This window comes from Monodon monoceros, unplaced genomic scaffold (genome assembly GCF_005190385.1).
Source record: "Monodon monoceros isolate NGI ecotype Baffin Bay Population unplaced genomic scaffold, NGI_Narwhal_1 Super_Scaffold_18, whole genome shotgun sequence".
NCBI lineage: Eukaryota > Metazoa > Chordata > Mammalia > Artiodactyla > Monodontidae > Monodon > Monodon monoceros.
This window is the reverse complement of record NW_021703774.1, coordinates 152,381,619-152,406,189: the sequence shown is the minus strand read 5'-3', so window position 1 is coordinate 152,406,189 and position 24,571 is coordinate 152,381,619. Positions and strand designations below refer to the sequence as shown.

Genomic DNA, 24,571 nt, shown 5'->3' with positions numbered 1-24,571 from the left:
CTTGTTACACAACTGATGCTTTCTCTTATATCTTAAATGTGGGCTTTCTGTGGTTTGGTTGCAATAAATTATGTACATTAGTCTGGAATGTTAGTTTAATGAAATAATCTGGAAGAATTCTTTGTTTTAAATCAGCCAGTTATTCCTCTGTTGTTTCTAAATTATCAGGTTCTTGAGAAATCAGAAGATATCTGTAGGATATAGTCATGGGATATTTTTATATTCTTCATTTTTGCAAGAAAGTGTTCTCGGTTGTAGGCTTACATAATACAATTTTTGAGTCATTACCAATATTTGATATTTTAACTGATTTCTAAATCTAACAACAGAAGTTCATTAATATATCTCTGAATTTTAAAAAAGGTTGAAGAATAGATTGCAAAATAGGCTTATATCTTAGCAGTGAAGTCCTTTTTTTTGTTTGTTTGAAGAAACTTATAGCTTCTAAATTAGGACTTGCTCTCTATCTGGGTATTTAACATAAAAGTGGCATTCTCTAAAATTACTCAAAATTTTTCTAAATTTTTGCTTGGGTGATCAAAGTTTTTCAAAAGCTACCCAAACTTTAATTATAAAATAAATCTCAAGGCATTTCCGTAGCCTGGGCTACTTGTTTTCCAGGGGGAAAAATGGCTTTGAAATAATGGTTCCTCATAGTACATCTGAGAAATTTAACCCCCAACAGTCTGAATGTTCTAGAGTGATTATTTAGCTACAGTGAATATAATAAATGTAATCTGATATAAGTGCATTGTGTTTGTACAGGTTCACTGAATGAATACGTAGACTTAGTAGATAAGAAGTTACTGAAATCTCATGCTGATGTTTACTAGTTAGCCTTGTGGACTTAACTAGTAAACAGAGGCATTTAATTATGTTAAAAATGTGTTTGAGGTCAACACATTTATTTTTTCAAAACAAAAATAAAAATTTTTTCCAGGTTGTAAAAATGCATGTTTATTATTTTTTAAAAAGCAAACAGTATAGGAAAGTCTAAAATAGAAATGACAATAATATGATCCCATTCTCCAGATAAAACCATTGCAAATTTTTCTTGTATATTTTCTCAAACGTCCATCCGTCATCATATTGTTTTTAACCTGCTTTTTCTACTCAATATTGTATCATGGATATTTTTCCTTATCATTACTTATATCTATGTAGCAATATAGCAACATAATAATTTTTACTGAGTACATAGCATTTAAATTTTTTATTTTATTTATTTATTTTTTTGCTGCACTGCGTGGCTTGTGGGATCTTAGTTCTCAGAGCAGGGATTGAACCCAGGCCCTTGGCAGTGAAAGCGCGAAGTTCTAACCACTGGACTGCCAGGGAATTCCCGCATTTAATTTTATATTATTAATTAGTGTCATTGATGGTGGATTAGATTTCTTTCCAGTTTTTTATAAAATTATAACTAAAACTTTGGTAATTATCCTAATATATACATCTTTGTATAGTGATCCAGTGATTGCTTTAGGATAAATTCCTAGAAGTAGAATGGTTGAAACGAGGTATCCCATGAATATCAAAGCAAAAGTTCCCAGTGAAAATCCACAATTTGGTAATAGGCTATAGTAGTGCTGTAGTTGATTCTTATTTCTTCATTGCTTATTTTCATCAATCACATTTACTATAGACTGTAATTTAGCTTTGGACTCACTAGTACACGTTAGATTGTTAGGTCAGTGAACAACACGCACACATGCTTTGAAAATGTATGGTTTTTTGTTTGAAGTTTAACATGGTTAGTTGTTATTAGCCAGTACTTGCTGTAGCTACTAAAAGAAAAGTTTGAAGTAGAAATGCCAGATAGTGCTTTTTATTTCTGTGTAATTACATTTTCAACTCTAGTGGGCAATATATGTATTTGTTAAATAACTAAAATATGCCTCTCTGGAAGTATAATTTGTTGTATTGACAGAATTATTTCTTCCAGTAATTTACATTAAAATATTTTGTATACTTAAATTTGATGATTTTATGGTCAGTTACAGTAGAGTTCTGTTACATTGCTTATTCATGAAACAGAATTTTGGTTTTTACCAGTTTGTATAAAAAGCATGAGGGAAAATAACAATAGTGGAGAAAAAAATCGTCAGTGTAATGTAGTGTAGAAAGCATGGGTTTTGGAAACAAATCCTGGCTCTCAAATTAACATGGTAACGATGTGTCATTGTAGGTTCATCGATTGTAACAAATGTACCACTCTGGTGTTGGGATGTTGATATTCGGGGAGGCTGTGCATATGTGGGGGCAGGAGGCATATGGGCAATCTCTACCTTCTGCTCAGTTTTGCTGTGAACCCACAACTGCTTTAAAAAATAAAGTCTATTAAAAAAATTAATTGTGACTTTGGGCAGTGCTTTTAATCTTCCTTAATCTTAGCTTCCTTATCTGTATAATGGTATAGTAAAGAGATTCAGTATGCAAAGGAGATGACATTCCTCTCTTCCTAATTTTTAAGACATTTTATTATAGAAAATTGAGGATGTATATGCAGAACTGTATAATAAACTCCCATGTACCCATCGCCCATGTCCAGTCATGTCCGTTCTACTTTCCCCTCCCCTGTATTTTTTGAAGTATATTCTAGACATAATAATATTTTATTTATAAATATCTACTAAGTACATCTATAAGAGATATGGGGGACTTCCCTGGTGGTCCAGTGGTTAAGACTCCATGCTTTCACTGCAGGGGGAGCAGGTTCAATCCCTGGTTGGGGAACCTTGCAAGGCGAAGCCAAAAAAAAAAAAAAGTTACGGACTCTTTAAATAAGCCACAGTACCATTATCACAGCATAAAATAATAGTATAACCCTTTATATCAAATATTCAATCAGTATTCAAATTTCAACTTGTCTCAGATATTATTCTTTTTTTTTTTTAAACAATTTGCCTTTTTAAAATTTATTTCATTTTTGAGTCAGGATCCAGATAAGTTTCCCACATTGTGAATGATTGATATGTCTTTTAAGTGCCTCTTAATTTGTAAGTTTTCTATCCTCTTTCCCCCTACAATTTATGGATTGTTTGTCCTTTTAGACTTTCTCACAGTCTGGATTTTGCTGGTTCCATCTTCATGGTGTAATTTAACGTGTTTCTCTAAATTTACTGTAAACTGCTAGGACCAAAAAGCTTGATCAGATTCAAGGCATGTGGGATCTTAGTTCCCCATGCAACCAGGGATCGAACCCCCATCCCGTGCTGTCCGGACGCACAGGCTCAGCGGCCATCGCTCACGGGCCCAGCCACTCCGCGGCATGTGGGATCCTCCCGGACAGGGGCACGAACCCGCGTCCCCTGCATCGGCAGGCGGACTCTCAACCACTGCGCCACCAGGGAACCCCAGGGTATTCTTTTTGAACTTACTGCAGCCAGGTTTTTGTCCCTAGAACTTCACTGAAATTGCTTTTATCAAAGTCAACAAAGAATTTGTTAAACCCAGTGGTCAGTTCCCAAATCTTAATTTTATTTGTCTCTTCAACTTCATTTGATTACTTTGCTTCCTTCTGGACATTCCTTTTCCACTTGGCTTCCTGGCCACCACATTATCCAGGTCCTCCTCCAACCTTATTGGCTATCACTTTTCTGCTTCCTTGCTGTTTCATCTTCATCTCCCCAATCTCTAAACATTGGGAGTTTCCCAGAGCTTATTAGTATTCTTCTGTATCCTGCCAGAGTCAGGGTGATCTCCTCTGGTCCAGTGGTTTCAAATATCACTAATATGCCAAGGGCACTCATAGCTACATTTCCAGCCTGGACCTCTCCCTTGAACTCCACACCCATCTAACTGCCTACTAGATGCCTACTTGTACAGAAACCTTGACGTTAACATGTCCTAAAAATCCTCTTCATTTCTTCTCAAAGCTTTCTATTACTCCTGAGTCTTTCCTGTCTCAGTAAGTGCATTTCCAATTCTTTTAGTTGCTTAGACCAAAAAGCTTTGAGAGCTCTTTTCTCTCATACCCCACACCTAATCCATTAGCAGTTCCCATTAGGTCTACCATCTAAATATTTTCCACATTGACCTCATTCCCATAGCTGCTACCACCCCTGCCCTAGCCAACATTATCTTTTGCGTGGAAAGTCGACTAGCCTACTAACTGGTCTCCCTGCTTGTACTTTTACATATAATTTTTCATATAGCAGCTAGAGTGACTGTTTAAAAAGAGTTTAAGTCAGATCATAATGCTTCTTGATTCAGAACCCTTTGTTGGTTTCTCATGTCTCAGAATAAAATCCAAAGACCTCATCATGGCTTGCAAATCCTATAAGATCTGATCTCCCAGCATCTTTCTGACCTCATCTCCTACCGTTCTCTCTGCTCCAGGCACAGTGGTCTCCTTGCTGTTCATCAAACACCAAGCAAACTTCTGCTTTTTCCTTTATACGTGATTTTTCCTTGCCTGGAATGTTCTTTGAGCTGTCTACATGACTTTTTCTTTCACTTCTGTTTTATGCCTACTTGTCACCTTTTCAAAGAGGTCTTCTTTGACAAACCTATCTAATATGGCTAACTACCTCCCCCCCCACACACATTTTCTATCCCCGTAACCTATCTTATTTTTTTAAAAATAAATTTATTTATTTTTATTTTTGGCTGCATTGGGTCTTTGTTGCTGTGCGCGGGCTAAGCGACGAGTGGGGGCTACTCTTCATTGCGGTGCCCGTACTTCTCATTGGGTGGCTTCTCTTGTTGAAGAGCCCAGGCTCTAGGTGCACGGGCTTCCGTAGTTGTGGCTCGCGGGCTCTAGAGCGCAGGCTCAGTAGTTGTGGCGCACAGGCTTAGTTGCTCCACGGCATGTGGGATCTTCCCAGAGCAGGGCTCGAACCCGTGTCCCCTGCATTGGCAGGTGGATTCTTAACCACTGCGCCACCAGGGAAACCCTAACCTATCTTATTGTTTTATAGCAGTTATTACTACCTAATCGGCAAAAAAGAAATACAATATAATCTGCCCCACACCCCTATAAAACCTTCATGAGGACCAGGTCTTTATTGTTATTATTAAAATTATTATTCACTTGAACAATGTTTCGCACTTAGGATACAGTAAATATTTGTGGGGTTTTTTTGTTTGTTTGTTTGTTTTTTGTGATACGCGGGCCTCTCACTGTTGTGGCCTCTCCTGTTGCGGAGCACAGGCTCCGTACGCGCAGGCTCAGCGGCCATGGCTCACAGGCCCAGCCGCTTCGCGGCATGTGGGATCTTCCCGGACCAGGGCACGAACCTGCGTCCCCTGCATCGGCAGGCGGACTCTCAACCACTGCGCCACCAGGGAAGCCCTACAGTAAATATTTGAACACATTTACGAGTCAATGAATGATAGATTTTCAGCACGTGTTAGTTTGTAGTAGCATAGTGTACTGATTAAAAGCCCAGGCTCTGAAATCAGACTACCTGTTTGCAAATCCTAGCTTTGCCACTTTCTGTGAACATGTTTTTTAATCTCCTTGTGCTTCAGTTTCCTCAGTATAATATAGTACCTGCCTCAAAAGTTATGTTGTAAGAAATCACCAAATATATATCAGATATGTAATACTCAATACATGTTAGCTGTTATTGTTGTTGTAATTTTGGGTTATCCCCGAGTATATTGTGAACTACTTAAGCAAAGTAACTGACTTATTAATTAATCCATGTATCTATAAAACCTCGAACATAATAATTGTTCAATAAATAGAATAGATAAATGACTTTTTATGTTTTTGATTTTTAAAAAATTGTCTATGGGGGCAGTGAATTTCAGAAGAGAATGGGGGTTATAGAAAAATGAAGCATTATTATTAAGTCAATCTTGATAGTCATCACATGTAAATAAAACAGCAGAAAGTTATTTTTTTAAACACATAAAAGGTTTTTTAAAATTGTAATGCCTAATGCTAGAGAGGGCATAGGAGAGAAATCTGGTGATAGTAATGCATTTATATGCCAGTTTGGTAGTAAATACCAAGAGTCAGAAACATGTTTCTGTTCCTATCCTTTGATCTGGTAGGTCTCTTTCTGAAATTTATCTGAAGGAAAAAATTCTATATGCCACTTTCCCTCTGTAGCTCCCCCAAATAAAACAGTAGGTGCTTGATGCAGAGAAATTCACTTAGCATAGTTGTGTGAAATGTTGTAGCTGTTTATTTATATTAATATTTATTGAAGAGCTACTACTTTTTTTAATGGCTTCTGTGCCAGGCACATCTAGAATGTATAGGTCATTTTATCTCATTTTTAAAATAAGGTAACTGAATGTACCTCAACATAAGAGAGGCCATATATGACAAAGCCCACAGCTAGTATCATACTCAGTGGTGAAAAGCTGAAAGCTTTTCCTCTGAGATCAGGAGCAAGACAAGAAGCCTCCTCTCAACACTTTTATTCAAATAGTGCTGGAAGTCCTAGCCAGAACAGTTAGGCAGGAAAAAGAAAGAAAAGGCATCTGAATTGGAATGGAAGGAGTAAAATTGTCTCTATTTGCAGATGACATGCTATTATATATAGAAAACCCTAAAGACTGCATGAAAAACTATTAGAAGTAATAAATGAATTTAGTAGAGTTGCGGGATACAAAATCAATATGCAAAATCTATTGCATTTCTGGACTTCCCTGGTGGTCCAGTGGTTAAGAATCCGCCTTCCAGTGCAGAGGACGCAGGTTTGATCCCTGGTCGGGGAACTAAGATCCCACATACCGTGGGGCACCTGAGCCCGCGTGCCGCAACTACTGAGTCCGTGCGCTTTAGAGCCCATGTGCCACAATTAGAGAGCCCACGTGCTGCAACTACTGAGTCCACATGCTCTGGAGCCTGCGTGCCACAACTAGAGAAGCCCATGCAGCACAACGAAAGATCCCACATGCCTCAACGAAGATCCTGCGTGCCGCAACTAAGACCCGATGCAGCCAAATAAATAAATTTATAACAAAAAAGCCAAAATCTACTGCATTTCTATACACTAACAACTAAATATCAAAAGGATAAATTTTTTAAAAGTCCCATTTATGGTAGCATCAAAAACAATAAAATGCTTATGAATAAATTTAACCAAGAAAGTCAAAGATCTAGGGGCTTCCCTGGTGGCGCAGTGGTTGAGAGTCCGCCTGCCAATGCAGGGGACACGGGTTCGTGCCCCGGTCCAGGAAGATCCCACATGCCGCAGAGCGGCTGGGCCCGTGAGCCATGGCCAATGAGCCCGCGCATCCAGAGCCTGCGCTCCGCAATGGGAGAGGCCACAAAAGTGAGAGGCCCGCAGACCGCCAAAAAAAAAAAAAAGAAAAAGAAAGTCAAAGATCTACACATTGAAAACTATAAGACATTGATGAAAGCAATCAAAGAAGACACAAATATATGGAAAGATATCCTGTGCTCATGGATTGGAAGAATTAATATTGTTTAAATGTCCACACTACCCAAAGTGATCTACAGATTCAGCACAGTCCCTATCAAAATTGCAATGGCATTTTCTACAGAAATAGAAAAAACAATCCTAAAATTTATGTGGAACCACAAAAGACCCCCCAATAGCCAAAGCAGTCTTGAGAAGGATGAACAAAGAAAACTTCCTGATTTCAAACTATTTTATAAAGTTATGTCAAAACAGTGTGGTATTGGCATAAGAATAGGCACATAGATCAATGTGAGCCCAGAAATAAACCCATGCATGTATGGTCAGTTAGTTTTTGACAAAGGAGCAAAGACTATACAGTGGGTAAAGGATAGTCTCTTCAATAAATGGTGTTGGGTAAACTGGATAGCCATATGCAAAAGAATGAAACTAGACCCCAACTTATACCATATATAGAAATTAAAATGGATCAAAGACTTTAACAGAAGATCTGAAACCATAAAACTCCTAGAAGAAAACAGCACATGAGCTCCTTGACATTGGTCTTGGCAATGATTTTTAAAATTTAATAGCAAAAGCAAAGGCAACAAAAGCAAAAATAAAGAGGTGAGACTCCATCAAACTAAAAAGCTTCTGCTCAGCAAAGGAAACCATTGACAAAATTAAAAGGAAACTTATAGAATGGGAGAAAATATTTGCAAACCACATACCTGATAGAGGGTTAGTATCCAAAATATACAAGAAACTCTTACAACTCAGTAGCAAAAAAAACCAACTCAGTTAAAAAATGGGCAAAGGGCGGAGCAGCTAAGCCTGTGCACCACAACTACTGAGCCTGCGCTCTAGGGCCTGCGAACCACAATTACTGAGCCCGCGTGCCACAACTACTAAAGCCCACACGCCTAGAGCCTGAGCTCTGCAACAAGAGAAGCCACTGCAATGAGAAGCCCGCTCACCGCAACGAAGAGTAGCCCCCGCTCGCAGCAACTAGAGAAAGCCTGCACAGCAACGAGGACCCAACAATGAAGACCCAATGCAGCCATAAATAAATAGATAGATAAATTTATTAAAAAAATAAAATGGGCAAAGGACCTGAATAGACATTTTTCCAAAGAAGACATACAAATGGCCAACTGGTACATAAAAGGTGCTCAGCATCACCAGTCATCATGGAAATGCAAATCAAAACCACAGTGAGATATAACCTCATACCTGTTAGGATGACTTTTATCAAAAAGACAAGATGATAAATGCTGTTGTGAGTGTGGAGAAAAGAGAAGCCTTATACACTGTTGGTGGGAACATAAACTGGTACGGCCACGATGGAAAACTGTATGGAGGTTCCTCAAGAAATTAAAAATAGAGCTACCATATGTTCCTTTACCAGGGGGGAAGGGTGGAGGGGAGAGATAGATTGGGAGTTTGGGATTGACATGTACACACCGCTGTATTTAAAATAGATAACCAACAAGGGCCTACTGTATAGCACAGGGAACTCTGTGCAATATTCTGTAATAACCTAGATGGGGAAAGAATTTGAAAGAAATAGACACATGCATATGTATAACTGAATCACTTTACTGTTCATGTGAAGCTAACACAACATTGTTAATCAACTATACTCCAATACTTAAAATAAAAGAATAGGGCTACCATATATTCCAGCAATCCCACTTCTGGGTATATATCCGAAGGAAACGAAACCATTATCTTGAAGAGATATCTGTACTCTAATGTTCATTGCAGCATTCACAGTAGCCAGGGTATGGAGACTATCTTAAGTATCCATCAGCGGATGAATGAATCAAGAAAATGTGATATGTGTATACACACACACACACACACACACACGTATACACACAGTGGAATATTACTTAGCCTTAAAAAAAGAAGGGAATCCTGTTATTTCTGACAACATGGATGAGCCTAGAGGGCACTATGCTAAGTATAATAAGACAAAGACAAATACTACATGGTATCACTTATATGTGGAATCTAAAAAAAAAAGTCAAACAGAAACAGTAGAAAAATGGTTGCCAGGGAGTGGGGGAAATAGGGAAAAGTTGGTACAAGGGTACAAACTTTGAGCTATAAAATAAATAAGGTCTGAGGATCTAATGTATAACATAGTGACTATAGTTGATAATACTCTGTTGTATAATTGAAATTTGCTGAGAGAGTAGAACTTAAATGTTCTAAGTCCCCCCTCATCCCCCAAAAAAGGTGAATATGTGGAGTGATGAATGAGTTAATTAACTTGATGGGGAGAATCTTTTCACAGTGCACAGGTATGTCAAATCATTGTGTTGTGCAGTCTAAATATCATTTTTAAAAATACACTACCAAATGTAAAATAGATAGCTAGTGGGAAGCAGCCGCATAGCACAGGGAGATCAGCTCTGTGCTTTGTGACCACCTAGAGGGGTGGGATAGGGAGGGTGGGAGGGAGACGCAAGAGGGAGGAGATATGGGGATATATGTGTACATATAGCTGATTCACTTTGTTATAAAGCAGAAACTAACACACCATTGTAAAGCAGTTATACTCCAATAAAGATGTTAAAAAAAAAAGATCCCACATATAAGTGAAAATAATAATAATAATAGGCAACTGAGTCTTAGAGGCTGTGACTTTCCCCTGGTCATTAGATCTGGAATTTGAACTCAGGTTTGAGACCATACTTCAGTTGAAGTAATTAATATAATTACTCCTTTTATCAGTTAAGAGTTTTAGTTGCAAATAACAGCAATCCAACAGAAACTAATTTAAGCAAAAGGGGTTTATTGGCTCATGGAACGCAAGGCAGGTTGAATAGCAAGCAATAGGAAGAACCGGTTTGTAGCTGAGCTTGCATCTGGAGCAGGTGGAACTAGTAACTCATGGTATCAGACTACTCCATCTCTTATTTTGATTTCTCTCTATTTGTAGCTCTCTACTTGTAGCTTCCATTTTCTCTCACTGTTGATTGGCTTTTTCTACACATGAGAACACCTGATCTCCAACAGCTATTATATCTCACAGCTTTAGTCCCTGAAGAGGAAATACCTGATTGTTGTTTAGGTCCCAAGTTAAAACCAAAAAAAAGTCCCAGGGAAAAGGCTTATTACTTTCTCTTGGTTCTGGTGTCCATCCCTAGATGAGTCAGTTGTGGTGTCAACTTCACGTAAGAACATATCAATTGCTGGTATTCATGTAGTACGTGAGAGAGTGTGTAGTTTTCAAGAGAATAGCCAGTAGGTGGAGGAAAAGGGTGGGGTTGTGTTTAGCATACAATCCTGTGAATATCCACTACAACTGCTTATGTTTCACTATTTATAATAGTGAAACATTGGAAGCAAGCTAAATATTCTTGAGTGGAACCTGCTCAGTTTACTTCATCAACTTAATGTATTATTACATAACCATTAAAATTATGAATATGAAGACCTTAGTAATACAGATATGCTTATGAGGCTATGTTAAGTGGGAACAGAATATAACATTTTATATACAGTGTGTTTGCTACTGTGAAACTTGAAAATGTAATGGAAGGGATTCAGATTACTCAAACAAATTTATGAGGTAGTGTGACAGAGGGTCACTGTGCTCCACAGTCTGGTCCCTAGCTTTGCAGATCCTGATGCTTGGTTTTGCCAGGCATCCAGAGCTGATCATCACCTTGAGGGACCGATTGATGCTAACCAAGTTCACAAGAAACTAATATATAAGTCATAATGCCAATTTAATTATTTACAAAGAAAAATACTATTTCCAGAGCATAAAGAAGATTCATGTTGACTAGTCAGCGACTTATCTCGCTCTGGCCATCTATATGGGTATACAGACAGTAATCAGAAGGTTGCTTTGTAATCGTGGAATCAGAACAAGGGACTTAATATGATGTGCTCTTTAGTATTAGGGATAGAAATACGAGTCACTCATAAACTCTGTCCTCAGGTCACTCAATTTGTAAGAAAATGCAGGTAGTTAAATAGCTATAGAATTTTCTCCGTGTGGAGTAGACAGATTATTTTATTAGGCTCAGAACTTCCATTAAAGAAAACTAAAAAATCTGGATAAGATGGAGCAAAATGCCTTCTTAAGAGGATGGAATAATTAAGAATAAGTTACTGAAAATCAGACATTCTGTATGACAACCACTAGTTGGGAGACTATTTCCCTTTATTTTATTTTTATAAATTTATTTTATTTATTTATTTTTGGGCTGCGTTGGGTCTTCTTTGCTGCGCATGGGCTTTCTCTAGTTGTGGCGAGCAGGGGCTACTCTTTGTGCGAGCTTCTCGTTGCGGTGGCTTCTGTTGTTGAGCACGGGCTCTAGGCGTGCAGGTTTCAGTAGTTGTGACACGTGGGCTCAGTAGTTGTGGCACACGGGCTTAGTTGTTCCGAGGCATGTGGGATCTTCCCAGACCAGGGATCAAACCCGTGTCCCCTGCATTGGCAGGCGGATTCTTAACCACTGTGCCACCAGGGAAGTACCCCCTGAGTTAATTTTTGAAAAATGTTTTAAGTCTGTGTCCAGATTCTTTTTTTTTTTCTCCCTTTAGCATGTGGATATCCATCCACTTGTTTATCAGCACCATTGCTTGAAAAGACTGCTTTTTCCGTTGAATTGCCTTTGCTCCTTTGTCAAAGATCAGTTGACTTGTGGTTCAATTTTGGGGCTGTGCATTCCTCTGATGTATTTTTCTATTCTTTGTGACAAAACCCCACACTGTCACGATTATTGTAGCCTTATACGTTAGCACCAAAAAAAGAAAAGAAAGAAATAGTTAGGTATAAATCTAACAAAATACGTACGAGATCTATGTGAGGAAAACTACGAAACTCTGGTTTAAAAAAATCAAAGAAAATCTAAATAAATAGAGATATTTTATTATACATGGATAGGAAGACTCAGTATAAAGATGTCAGCTCTTCTCAACTTGATTTATATACTTAGCACAATTCCAAGCAAAATCCCAGCAAGTTATTTTGTGGATATTGACAAAGTGATTGTAAAGTTTATAGGGAAAGGCAAAATACCTAGAACAGCTACGTGATATTAAAGGAGATTAAAGTCAGAGAACTGATTGGCAGTACCTGATTTCAAAACTTACTGTAAAATATCATAATCGAGACAGTGTATTATTGACAAAAGGATAAACAAATATATCAATGGAACACAATAGAGAGCACAGCAGAGTGGGTTCCAATCCCAGTTCTGCTACTTACTAGCTATGAAATTTTAGGCAAATCATTTCAGTTTTCCTCATCTATAAAATCATTATGAAGTTTGGGGTTCCATTTGTTTATTTTTGCTTTTATTTCTATTGCCTTGGGAGACTGACCTAAGAAAACGTTGGTATGATTTATAATCAAACTTATAAGGTTTTGCACAGCAAAGGAAACCATAAACAAAATGCAAAGGCATCCTACGGACTGGGAGAAAAATATTTACAAGTGATGCGACCGACAGGGCTTAATTTCCAAAATATACAAACAGCTCCTACAATTCAATGACAAAAAAACCCATTAAAAAAGGTGGGCAGAAGACCTAAATAGACATTTCTACAAAGAAGACATAAAGATGGCCAACAGGAACATGAAAAGATGTTCCACATCGCTAATTATTAGAAAAATGAAAATCAAAACTACAGTGAGAGGGCTTCCCTGGTGGCGCAGTGGTTGAGAGTCCGCCTGCCAATGCAGGGGACACGGGTTCGTGCCCTGGTCCGGGAAGATCCCACATGCCGCAGAGCGGCTGGGCCCGTGAGCCGTGGCCACTGGGCCTGCGCGTCCAGAGCCTGTGCTCCGCAACAGGAGAGGCCACAACAGTGAGAGGCCCACGTACCGCCAAAAAAAAAAAACAAAACTACAGTGAGGTATCACCTCACACCAGTCAGAATGACCATCATCAAATTTACAAATAATAAGTGCTGGAGGGTGTGTGGAGAAAAAGGAACCCTCCTACACTGTTGGTGGGAATGTAAATTGGTACAGTTACTATGGAAAACAGTATGGAGGTTCCTCAAAAAACTAAAAATAGAGTTGTCATATGATCCAGCAATCCCACTCCTGGGCATATACTCAGACAAAACTGTAATTCGAAAAGATACATGCACCCCTATGTTCATAGCAGCACTATTTACAATAGCCAAGACATGGAAACAGCCTAAATGTCCATCAACAGATGAATGGATAAAGAAGATGTGGTATATGTACACAATGGAATATTACTCAGCCATTAAAAAGAATGAAATAATGCCATTTGCAACAACATGGATGGACCTAGAGATTATCATACTAAGCAAAGTAAGTCAGAAAGAGAAAGACTATACTATATGATATCACTTATACGTGGAATCTAAAATACAACACAAATGAACATATCTATGAAAGACAGACTACAGACAGAACAGATTTGTGGTTGCCAAGGGAGAGGCTGGGTTGGGGAGGGAAGGACTTGGAGTTTGGGATTAGCAGGTGTAAACTATTATATATCGGATGGATAAACAACAAGGTCCTACTGTGTAGCACAGGGAACTATATTCAATATCCTGTGATAAACCACATTGGAAAAGAATATGAAAAAGAATATATATGTATAACTGAGTCACTTTGCTGTACAGCAGAAATTAAACACAACAATGTAAATCAACTATACTTCAATAGTAAAAAAAAAAAATTATTGCAAGGTTTGGTAAGAGCTTGATAAATTTTATCTGTTGTTCATGTTCTGATTTTATCCTGACAGGATTCATAAGAAAGAGGCAGATTAGGTATTATTTCCATTTTATAGATCAGGAAATAGAATTTCAGGGCTATTAATATTTAACAAAGGTCAAGTGGTTAGATAAATGGCAGAGCCAGAACTATGACCTAGTCTAGAATTACTCATTATTACCTATCTCAGTTTAGGATAGCAGGAAAGATTATGCCCTCAGAAAAGATCTTACAAATATATGAAAACAAAATTTAAAGATAAGTGATGCAGGTGGCACTTTAATGTACTTTCATCCACAGTGAAGAAAAGTTGTTAATTATCTTTTTTCCTATTCTCTGGAAGAATTTGTTTAAGATTAGTATTATTTCTTTCCTTAAATGTTTGGTATAATTCTCTAGTGAAGTCATCTGGATCTGGAATTTTTTAGTGTGTGCATGTGTGTGAATATTTTTAATTGTGGACTTAATTTTTTCAGATAGTTACAGGACTTTTCAGATATTTTAAATGTAAATTTATTTAGATAATATTTACTAACTGAATTTATTGTTTGAATTTTGTTTAACAAAGCTACAACATTTTGAGCTTCAAAAACTTAATGCTAGATATCACCTAGGGTTTGTTTTTTTCTTAACTGTGATAAAATATATATAGCATTAAATTTGCTATCTTAGCAATTTTTAAGTGTACAATTTAGTAGTAGTTAAGTACATACACATTGTTGTGCAACCAATCGCCAGAACTCTTTTCATTTTGCAAAACTGAAACTATACTCATTAAGCAACAATTCCTTTTTCTACCTTTTCCCCCAGCCCCTGGCAACCGCCCTTCTACTTTGTCTCTATGAATATGACTACTCTAGGTATTAATAAGTGGAATCATACAGTGTCTTTTTGTGACTGGCTTATTTCACTTAGCATGACCTCTACAAGGTTCATCTATGTTGTAGCATGTGTCAGGATTTCCTTCCTTTTTAAGGCTGATTGATGTCCCATTATAGGTATATATCAGATTTTCTTTATCCATTCATGCGTCAGTGGACACTTAGGTTGCTTCCACCTTTCGTCTATTGTGAATAGTACTGCTATGAGCATAGGTGTATAATTATCTTTTCAATACCCTGCTTTCAATTCTTTTGGGTTTATACCCAGAAGTGGATCTACTAGATCGTATGGTAATTCTATTTTTAATGTTTTGAGGAACCACTGTACTGTTTTCCAAAACAGCTGCACCATTTTACATTTTATTTTATTTGAAAAGAGAACTTTTCAAATTTTATACGCTTTTGTGTACCAGTAAGCTGTATCTTTCTAGGACTTAGTCTATTTCATCAAACTTTCAAATTTATTAACAATGTTTGTAATGTCTTCTGTATCTGTAGTGATACTGATACTTTTTTTTCTGTTTATATTGGTTACTTAAGCCTTTTTTTCTTCTGTTATAAAAGTCACTGGAATTTATCAATTTTAGTTATCTTTTCAAATAATTGAGTTTCTTGTTCCTTTTTATTGTATATTGTTTTTATTTTGTTCATCTGCTCTTACCCTTCTTTAAGTTTACTTTGGTATTGGTTGCATACATTTTAGATACGATTTGTGCTTTGTTTATGCTCACCTGGGTTTGTGTGCTCCTTTCTACCCCTTCCAAAACAATTTTCCAGAGGTACCCAGTTTTTGTTTCTTTGTATGTTTGTTTTAATGAGGAAAGTAAAGTGGGGTGAAAGAAATTGGTGTTAGAAACCATGTCATCTTTCAGCACTAGGCTTCAAGCATTATCAGCTGTACTTAAAATTCTAACTTACTCTGGTTGACAAGATTATTAAATGCAGCTTGTAAGAGTGTGTCTCTCTTTTTTTTCCCTTTCCCTGGCAGGACCCGTTGGGGCCCAGCCCCTACTCATGGTGCCCAGAAGACCTGGCTATGGCACCATGGGCAAACCCATTAAGTTGCTGGCTAACTGTTTTCAAGTTGAAATTCCAAAGATTGATGTCTACCTCTATGAGGTAGATATTAAACCAGACAAGTGTCCTAGGAGAGTGAACAGGTAAGAATTCAGAGATCTTTTGCTTTTGGTATTTGTCTTTGCTTTAGAAATTATGTTTATCTTGTATATCTAAATAGCAATGATAATGTCTAACAGTTTGACCAAGAACAGATGGTAATTTGCTTTGAAATTGACTATACTTCAGAGGTGTGATGATGGGAAAAATCTACAAACAGCCTTGAAATTTTTCCATTATAACATAAATTCATATGTTTCCTCTGTGATAATAGAAAAGGTGCAAGTCATTTTTATGTGCTCTTGAAATCAGACTGAGCATTTTTTCCTTTGCTATTAGGTAATATTTATCGGTGCTTTCTTTTTTCTCCCCACCCCACCTCGACCTTATTTACCCCTTTCGTGATGTTCCCTTTAAGATGATGGTGGTTGTCATGGTTTCATGCCTTCTGTTCTCCTGATCCTCAACTCCTAACTGTTCCCTACTCTTTTATAGGAAAAGTATGTATGATATATAAAGATTTATCAATCTGCTTTCAATAAGCTTCTTTCACTTCCCCCAAATACTATGGATATGGATGTGGTTTAGATAATACAGGAACAGAAAAGGAATTTATGACGTGATGTATACCACAAAGGAGGGTTTTAAAAAAAAAATGACTTATGGACAAAATATTTAGAAAACAATGATGTTCAACTTAGCCTTTTAGTTTGTACTATCAAATACCCCAGCCTTTTCTTACTCAGTAAGTATTATTATTAAGAGCCTTCATTTAAAACGTAGATTTATTGCTGTCAAGAAATTTGTAATTTAGTAGAAGAAGAGATAAGGCACATAAGAAATATGACGTGAATGAGCACTAAGAGACTTTTTAATAACATATAAAAGAAAACCATCATATGAGTGTTATAATTAACATGTAATAAAGAGTTCTTTCTGAGGTCAGGAAGCAAGTTGTGGAGTATTACAAGTGGAGGAATCTTAAAATATCAACTAATCTGATGCCTTTTTTTTTTTTTCTCCTGATACCTTTTTTGTAGCTGAAATCCAGAAAGGTTGAGAGGCTTACTCAACAACATTTCTAATAGCAAAGGTGAGACCAGCACTCCAGAATCCTGACTTGATAGTCATTAAGAAATATTTGTAAAGCAAGAAGGAAAGGAATTGGGCTAAACAGTTGGTAGAACTGCAGATCATGTAATAAAGAGAACACTTTTTTTTTTTTTTAAGATGAGGCAGCAGTAACAAAGGTACAACAATTGAGAAGAACCAGGTTTAGTGAGCCTAAGCCAGGCTTAAGGGGGAGGTTCTCGTCAGGTACTACAATAAGCTACCATCTGTGAGTACATGACTTCCTAATCTTGCTGTAGCCTCCACCTCTTTCCTGAGCTTCAGACTTGACACCTGAATATCTATAAAGTGCTTCAAACACAGGTCAAAACAACTTATTCTCTCAATCCCCATCCCCACACTCCGCTCATACTACTATATTCTTTTCCTCTACCTAAATTCCCAAACTAGACCTTCCTTTTCCTCCTGTTGGTTATCAAGTCCTATTGCTTCTGTTTCAGAAATTATTCCCTAATTTGGCCCCTCTCCATCCATACTGCTACCACCTTGGTTTCAGACCCTTATTTGTTTTCTAGACTATTGTAATGATCTTCAAATTGGTCTCCCCTAACATTTCTTTCTCTCCCCATTCTCGATAAGTATCCATACTTCTGGCGTAGTTATTCTTTTAAATAAGAAATCTGATTATATCACTCCCCTACTTTAAAATGTATTCAGCTCCCTATTGCCTACAGAATAATATCCCAAATTTAGTATAGCATACCTTTCTTAGTTTGGCTCTAACCTTTATCTTTTTTCATATTCTGCAACTCCTACCTGGAATGCCTTCTCTGCCCTTACCTAGAGCAAACTTCTGTTATTTTTCAAGACAAACCTTTTGAGCTCCATAGTCAGATAGTAGTTCATTCTTTTTTTCTTTTTCTTTTTTACAAATAATATTTGGCAATTTATTAACCAGTGGAGTATATTGCACAACAAATTACCTCACATCTTTCAGGAAGAAAAACAACTAAATTTGAAAAGTAAAGACATCACCCACTGAATTCGGACACAGTTAAAATGTGCTTTAAATATTTCTTTGGGAGAAGGGACACAACACTTCTACTCAATTAAGAGAAACATATGTACAGTCCAGGTCTTTTGTTTTCTTTACACCCATCATGCCATGAATTCATAGGTAATGGGTTCCAACAGTTCAGGCTCCTTTCCACTGGTTCTCATGAAGTGTGCTTCTCTGGGTGGAGCAGACTGGCGCTTCAGCTGAACCCAAGTACCTTTCTCTTTGGCTTCCTTCTTTTTCTGATCGTTTTCCTTCACACATTTCAGAAAGCTGTCTTGGCTCTTAGAGTGCTTAATGTGCTTGATAGGCACATTAATTCTCTTGGCAAGAATCTTGCCCTTAACTTGTTTGTTTACAACGATGCCAACATTGTGCTAGGTAACACTGTAGACTCTTCCAGTTTTGCCATGGTAACATTTGTGGGGCATTCCTTATGGAACAGTGCCCATTCGCTTGACATCTACAATATCACTTTCTTCTTGATTTGCATGTATGTGGCCAAAGGAACAACTCCGTGTTTTCTAAAAGGCCTAGAGAACATATAGCAAGTACCCCTCCTCCTTCCCTTTGTGTTGGTCATTTTGGTGAATTATTGGAAGATGGTGGTTCCAGCCGAAAGGCCAGATGGTAGTTCATTCTACTATGACCTTGTAGTACTTGGTTGGTGTACACTTTCATTACAGTATTTTTAGTGTGTTATTTGTTACCCTCTTCTCTCAGTATAACCTCTTCATGAAAAGTAATATTCTTTATCATCATCTTTGTAGCCCTGATCTTAGCTCAATGATTGGCACATAATAAATACTCAGTAAAATGAATGAAATGCTTATAAAAGTAAAATGGGATGAGTGTGTTGGTAGGAGACAGGAAAGAGAACTGGACATTATAGAGGGCTTTGTATGCCTAGATATGGATTTTCAGTTCCCTACCCTTCTCTCCTAGGATATATAGGTTAGTCTTTATGTTAGTGTCCTTCTCTTTTGTCTGTCTTTGGGCTTACAGGGACCAACTGTCTCATGCTGCACTCTCAAATTCCCTTTTTCTTGTTTCTCAAAACGGGGGTGTTAATGTGTAAATTTGAATGAAGGATAATTCTGACCTTTCTGGTAGATGTTTACATTTTTAAAAGGCATTTATTAATCTAAGGAAGTCTCTTAACTGATAGAATGTCTAAGGCAGATATTTCCTAGCTGAATTCCTTATTATTGCCTCTTCACCTTGCCCTGCCTGAAAAAATTGCCCCTAACTTTAGCAGTATATAGTGAAGAATTCTTATACGTTATTTATTGAATAGGAAAATTATATGACGAAAATGTTAGAAAAACAAAATCACTTGAAGACAAAATGGGATGGAATTGAGGAAGTGGTAGGAGTTGGAGGCTTGGGACTTAGAGGGATGTCAATTGAAAATTTTTTTAATATTTCAGATGAGTTATGAGGGACTAGGGCATTGGCAATAACGTTGGGTAAAAAAAGAACAAAATTGTTTATTAGATTTGTTCTTTTTCCTACCTTTTTTTTGGTAGAGGAATAATCACATGTTATATGTGTGTATATGAAGTTGCGTACCATAGAGTTTCACATGTAGATGCTCAACATGTTGGTTAAGTTTGGGAAGAAAATGTATATAATAAATTAGTGTGGTACATTCTGGTTTTAACTTACAGTCCTTTTGGCATCCCTAATTGTATTTCATCTTTATGTTGCTTTGTCTTCTTACGTTATTTGTCAGTAGGAGTAAAGGATCTGCAATTTAGATGTTCCCAAATGGAAATTTTTTTTATCGTGTACATTTTATTTGAGTTTTGATAGGAGCTATAGGACTTCCTTGGGACTCTAAAATTGGTGTTAACCAACTTTATACTTTGTTAATAATATTGATTTAATATTATGTCAACATCCACAAAACTTATTCCCTTTATTTTCTTCAAAAGCCTAGCTTTTGTCTTCACTTTTTGCAATATTATGTAATTAGTCAGTTAAAATTGTTGGTGGGCTTCCTAAATTGGTTCAGTTCTTACACTTCAACAACTAGAATTCTAGAAGTTAGAAGAAACTCAATAGAACTTTACAATTCCTTTTCAATATGAACTAAACAGTTATGGGCCAAAATGCAGCAGTATTTAAATCAACACATATGAGGTTTCTCTTGTCCATATGCCACATGCTCAAATATTTGGCACTGTGGCATTAATCATAATAGTAGAATGATGTATTGCAGCCAAACAAGTTTCCACTTTAGTCAGAAGAGTTTTCTTGGACAAAATATCCAGGAAATGCTTGTGAATCATCTTGTGAGTCAATTTTTCTACTTTAGACTTTCTGTCTGTTGCCTTTTTTATCCTTTCCTCACTTCTTTGGGGAGTGTGTGTCTATGTGTTTCTTTTTTTCCCAATTTAATGATTTGATTATAAAATCATCATTAGTTAAAAGAGCATGTAAAGCAGATTTCAGATGTTTCTTGTTTTTTTTTAACAAGTGAATGGTCTTAAAAATTAATTTCTAGAAATATTATGACCTAAAGTATAAAATCTGTAACTTGAGATTTTTATGCTAGTTTGTCCAGCTACTAAATATATATGAGGATAAACCATGAATAGACTGTTCCATATTTATTCAAAATTGTTAAATAGTGAAATAGATGGGGAAAGTTGTGTATGCAGCATGATTATAAATATAAGATCTCCTTGCATAAAGATTTGAAGGAATGTTGAAATAGTTGGTAATAGATTGTGATCGAAGTTTTTGGTTTAATTTTCTTTTACAAATTAAGCATTATCTTATAGTCATTGTACTAGTATGATTGCTGTTACTATTCTATTATGATTAATGACATAGTGCTGAGTGTGCATAGTGCATATGGATGTAATGTAATTCTAATGATGGAATCTTAGAAGGAAAAAAATCTATATTGATATGATTTTGGCTTTTAAATAGAAATAGCAAGTCAGAGTGTTTGAAGAAACTCTCTTCTACTGTTATTAGGAATATTATTGGCATAGTGTAATAACAGGGTAGTGTGCCAAGAAAGGGATATTCTTTTTTTTCTTTTTAACACATTGGGTTTTTTTGTTTGTTTGTTTTCTTTTCTTTTCTTTGGCTGCTTTGAGTCTTCGTTGCGGTGCGTGGGCTTCTCACTGCAGTGGCTTCTCTTGTTGCAGAGCACGGCCTCTAGGCACGCGGGCTCAGTAGTTGTGGCTCGTGGGCTTAGTTGCTCCACGACACGTGGGATCTTCCCACACTAGGGATCAAACCCGTGTCCCCTGCATTGGCAGGTGGACTCTCAACCACTGCACAACCAGGGAAGTACAGGACATTCCTTTTTTTAGATAACATCCTTATTGATATAAAATTCACATACTACACTATTCACTCATTTAAAGTGTGCAATTCAGTGGCATTTAGTATGTTCACAGTGTACAACTGTGAACACTGTGTACAACTGTCACTGCAGTCATACTTTAGAACATTTTGTCCTCCACCAAAGAAATCCCATACTCACTAGCAGTCACTCCCCATTGCCTCCCTCCCTGCAGTCCCTGCCCAACACTAATCTACTCTCTGTCTCTGTAGATTTGCCTTTTCTGGACATTTAAATATAAATAGAATCATACAATATGTGGCCTTCTGTGTGACCGACCTCTTTCATTTCACGTTTGTTTGTTTGTTTGTTTTTTGTGGTATGCAGGCCTCTCACTGATGTGGCCTCTCCCGTTGCGGAGCACAGGCTCCGGACACGCAGGCTCAGCGGCCATGGCTCACGGGCCCAGCCGCTCCGCGGCATGTGGGATCTTCCCGGACCGGGGCATGAACCTGTGTCCCCTACATCGGCAGGCGGACTCTCAACCACTGCGCCACCAGTGAAGCCCCATTTCATTTTTTTTTTTTGCTTTTTTCTTTTTTACGGTACGCGGGCCTCTCACTGTTGTGGCCTCTCCCGTTGCGGAGCACAGGCTCCGGACGCGCAGGCTCAGCGGCCATGGCTCACGGGCCTAGTCGCTCCGCGGCATGTGGGATCTTCCCGGACCGGGGCACGAACCCCTGTCCCCTGCATCGGCAGGCGGACTCTGAACCACTGCGCCACCAGGGAAGCTGCATTTCATGTTTTCACATAATGTTGTAACATGTATTAGTACTTCATTCCTTTTTATTGCTTAATGATATTCCATTGTATGGATATTTTGTGTATCAGTTCATCAGTTGGTGGACATGTGAGTTGTTTACACATTTTGGCTCTTAATTATGCTGCTATGCACATTCATGTACAGAATTTTGTGTGGGACATGTTTTCATTTCTCTTGAGTGTATTCCCAAGAGGGGAATCATATGGTAACTCTGTGTTTAACCTTTTGAGGAACTGCCAGACTCTTTTCTAAAGTGGCTGCATCATTTTACATTTCCATTAGCAGTGTGTGGTGATTCCAGTTTCTCTACATCCTCATTAACATTTATCTGTCTTTTTGATTATAGCCATCATAGTGACTGTTAAGTAGTATCTCATTGTTACTTTGATTTGCATTTCCCTGATGGCTAGTGATATTGACCATATTTTCGTGCACTTATTGGCTATTTGTATATTTTCAGAGAAATGTCTGTTCAGGTCTTTTGCCCATTTTTAAATTGGATCATTTGCCTTTTTGTTACTGAGTTGTAGGAGTTCTTTATACCTTACCAGATAAGATGATTTGCAAAAATTTTCTCCCTTTCTGCACCTTGCCTTTTTACTTCCTTTTAAAAATTTTTTTCTTTTAATTGAAATATAGTTTATTTACAATATTATATTATTAGTTTCAGGTATACAAAATAGTGATTTGATATTTAATAGATTATATTCCATACAAAGTTATTATAAAATATTGGCTATATTCCTTGTGCTGCCTTTTCAATTTCTTGATGGTATCCTCTGAAACACAAACATTTTTCATTTTGATGAAGTCCAATTATTTTTTTCTTTTGCCACCTGTTCTTTTGGTGTCTTATCTGTAGAGGGGTATACTTCTGATTAAAATGATTTAGAAGACATACACCAGAAAACACTGCCGGTGAAAATCAAATGGTATAGTTTTGAATGTTTAGCTATCTTGGGGAAACTATATCATGCAAAATATGTCAGTTAAAAAAAAAAAGCAAGTTTTATTTTCCTTGTTAGTTGTTAGTCACTTGGAAGATAGGAAAGCTAATAGATGGTGATTATTTCAAATCTCAAGATTCTTTTAAAGTAGCATTTAAATAAATTAGTAGAAATTAACCTTTTGGCTAATATTCCTACAATATATTTGAAATTCAAAGATAATCTTATAAATAAATATATGTCTAAACATCAGGGACTAGTAGGTAGGGTTTTTTCCTAATATCTATCTATTTGTGTAGATGTAAATTACAATAACAGCTGTATAGTATTCCATTGTAGGATGTGCCTTGACTTGTTTACTTCTAGTATGCTCCATTTTTTTTCTCAGGCTGAGTTAAATTAATTTAAAGCAGTTATCTGAATGTACCATATTATTGTACCAAAGCAGAATGCTATTAGTACTAGATTTCAGGATATATGGATCCTGACTAGAACTATAATTCTAAAGCCTGCAGTAACTTTTAAAAAGATCATTTTTAAAAACTTCCCTATGTTTTCATTAACTGTTTAACTTATTGTGCCCCTGTTTGTGTCAGGCACTGTGCTAAGTTCTGGAGATAACAAGATAAATAAGACATGATTCCTGCCAAGGATTATATAGTCTGTATAGAGTGACAAGTTCTGTGAGATGTGCAGTATATGCTGTGATAAAAGATTCCTGCTTTTGGTTAGCGAGGAAGATAGGGTACATGACATTGTTACCTGAGCTGAATAGTTACCCAGTGGACTAGGGGAAAGAATAATCCATAGAGAAAGAGCATGAGCAAAGGTGTGACATGTTTATGTAACAGAAATAGGCCAGTATAAATAGAGTAGCTAGAGTCTGAAAAAGTTGGCCAGCAAGTAGGTTATAAAGGATCTTAAATCCATGCCAAGGCTTGTGAATTCAGAAAGAGTAGAGAGCCACTGGAGGCTTTTGAGCAAATGAGGAACACCTATATTTAAAAGCATTTCTTTCTTTCTTTCTTTTCAGTGTTTTTTTTTTTTTAATTGGATTATAGTTGAGTTACAATGTTGTCTTAGTTTCTGGTGCTCAGCAAAGTGATTCATTTTTTTTTATATGTGTGTGTGTGTGTGTGTGTGTATTCATTCTTTTTCATATTCTTTTCCATTATGGTTTATTACAGAGTACTGAATATAGTTCCCTGTGCTATACAGTAGGACCTTGTTGTTTATCTATTCTATATATAATAGTTTGCGTCTGCTAGTCCCAAACTCCAGTCCAACCCTCCCCTCCGCCCTCCCCCTTGGCAACCACAAGTTGTT

The 24,571-nt window shown here is 37.1% G+C and overlaps 1 protein-coding gene and 1 pseudogene across 2 annotated transcripts in view; one reads left to right on the top strand and one right to left on the bottom strand.

The window, feature by feature from the left end:
- Positions 1-24,571, top strand: part of AGO3 (argonaute RISC catalytic component 3) — a 114,225-nt gene that overhangs the window by 4,605 nt on the left and 85,049 nt on the right. The window contains exon 2 of one of the 2 annotated variants that reach the window (XM_029230748.1): positions 15,916-16,087. In XM_029230748.1, the coding sequence (XP_029086581.1) occupies positions 15,916-16,087 (172 nt within the window). Of the gene's footprint in view, positions 1-15,915; positions 16,088-24,571 lie in introns of those variants that run through there. The other variant, XM_029230750.1, reaches the window with a different exon arrangement.
- LOC114899740 lies at positions 18,051-18,757 on the bottom strand (annotated as a pseudogene).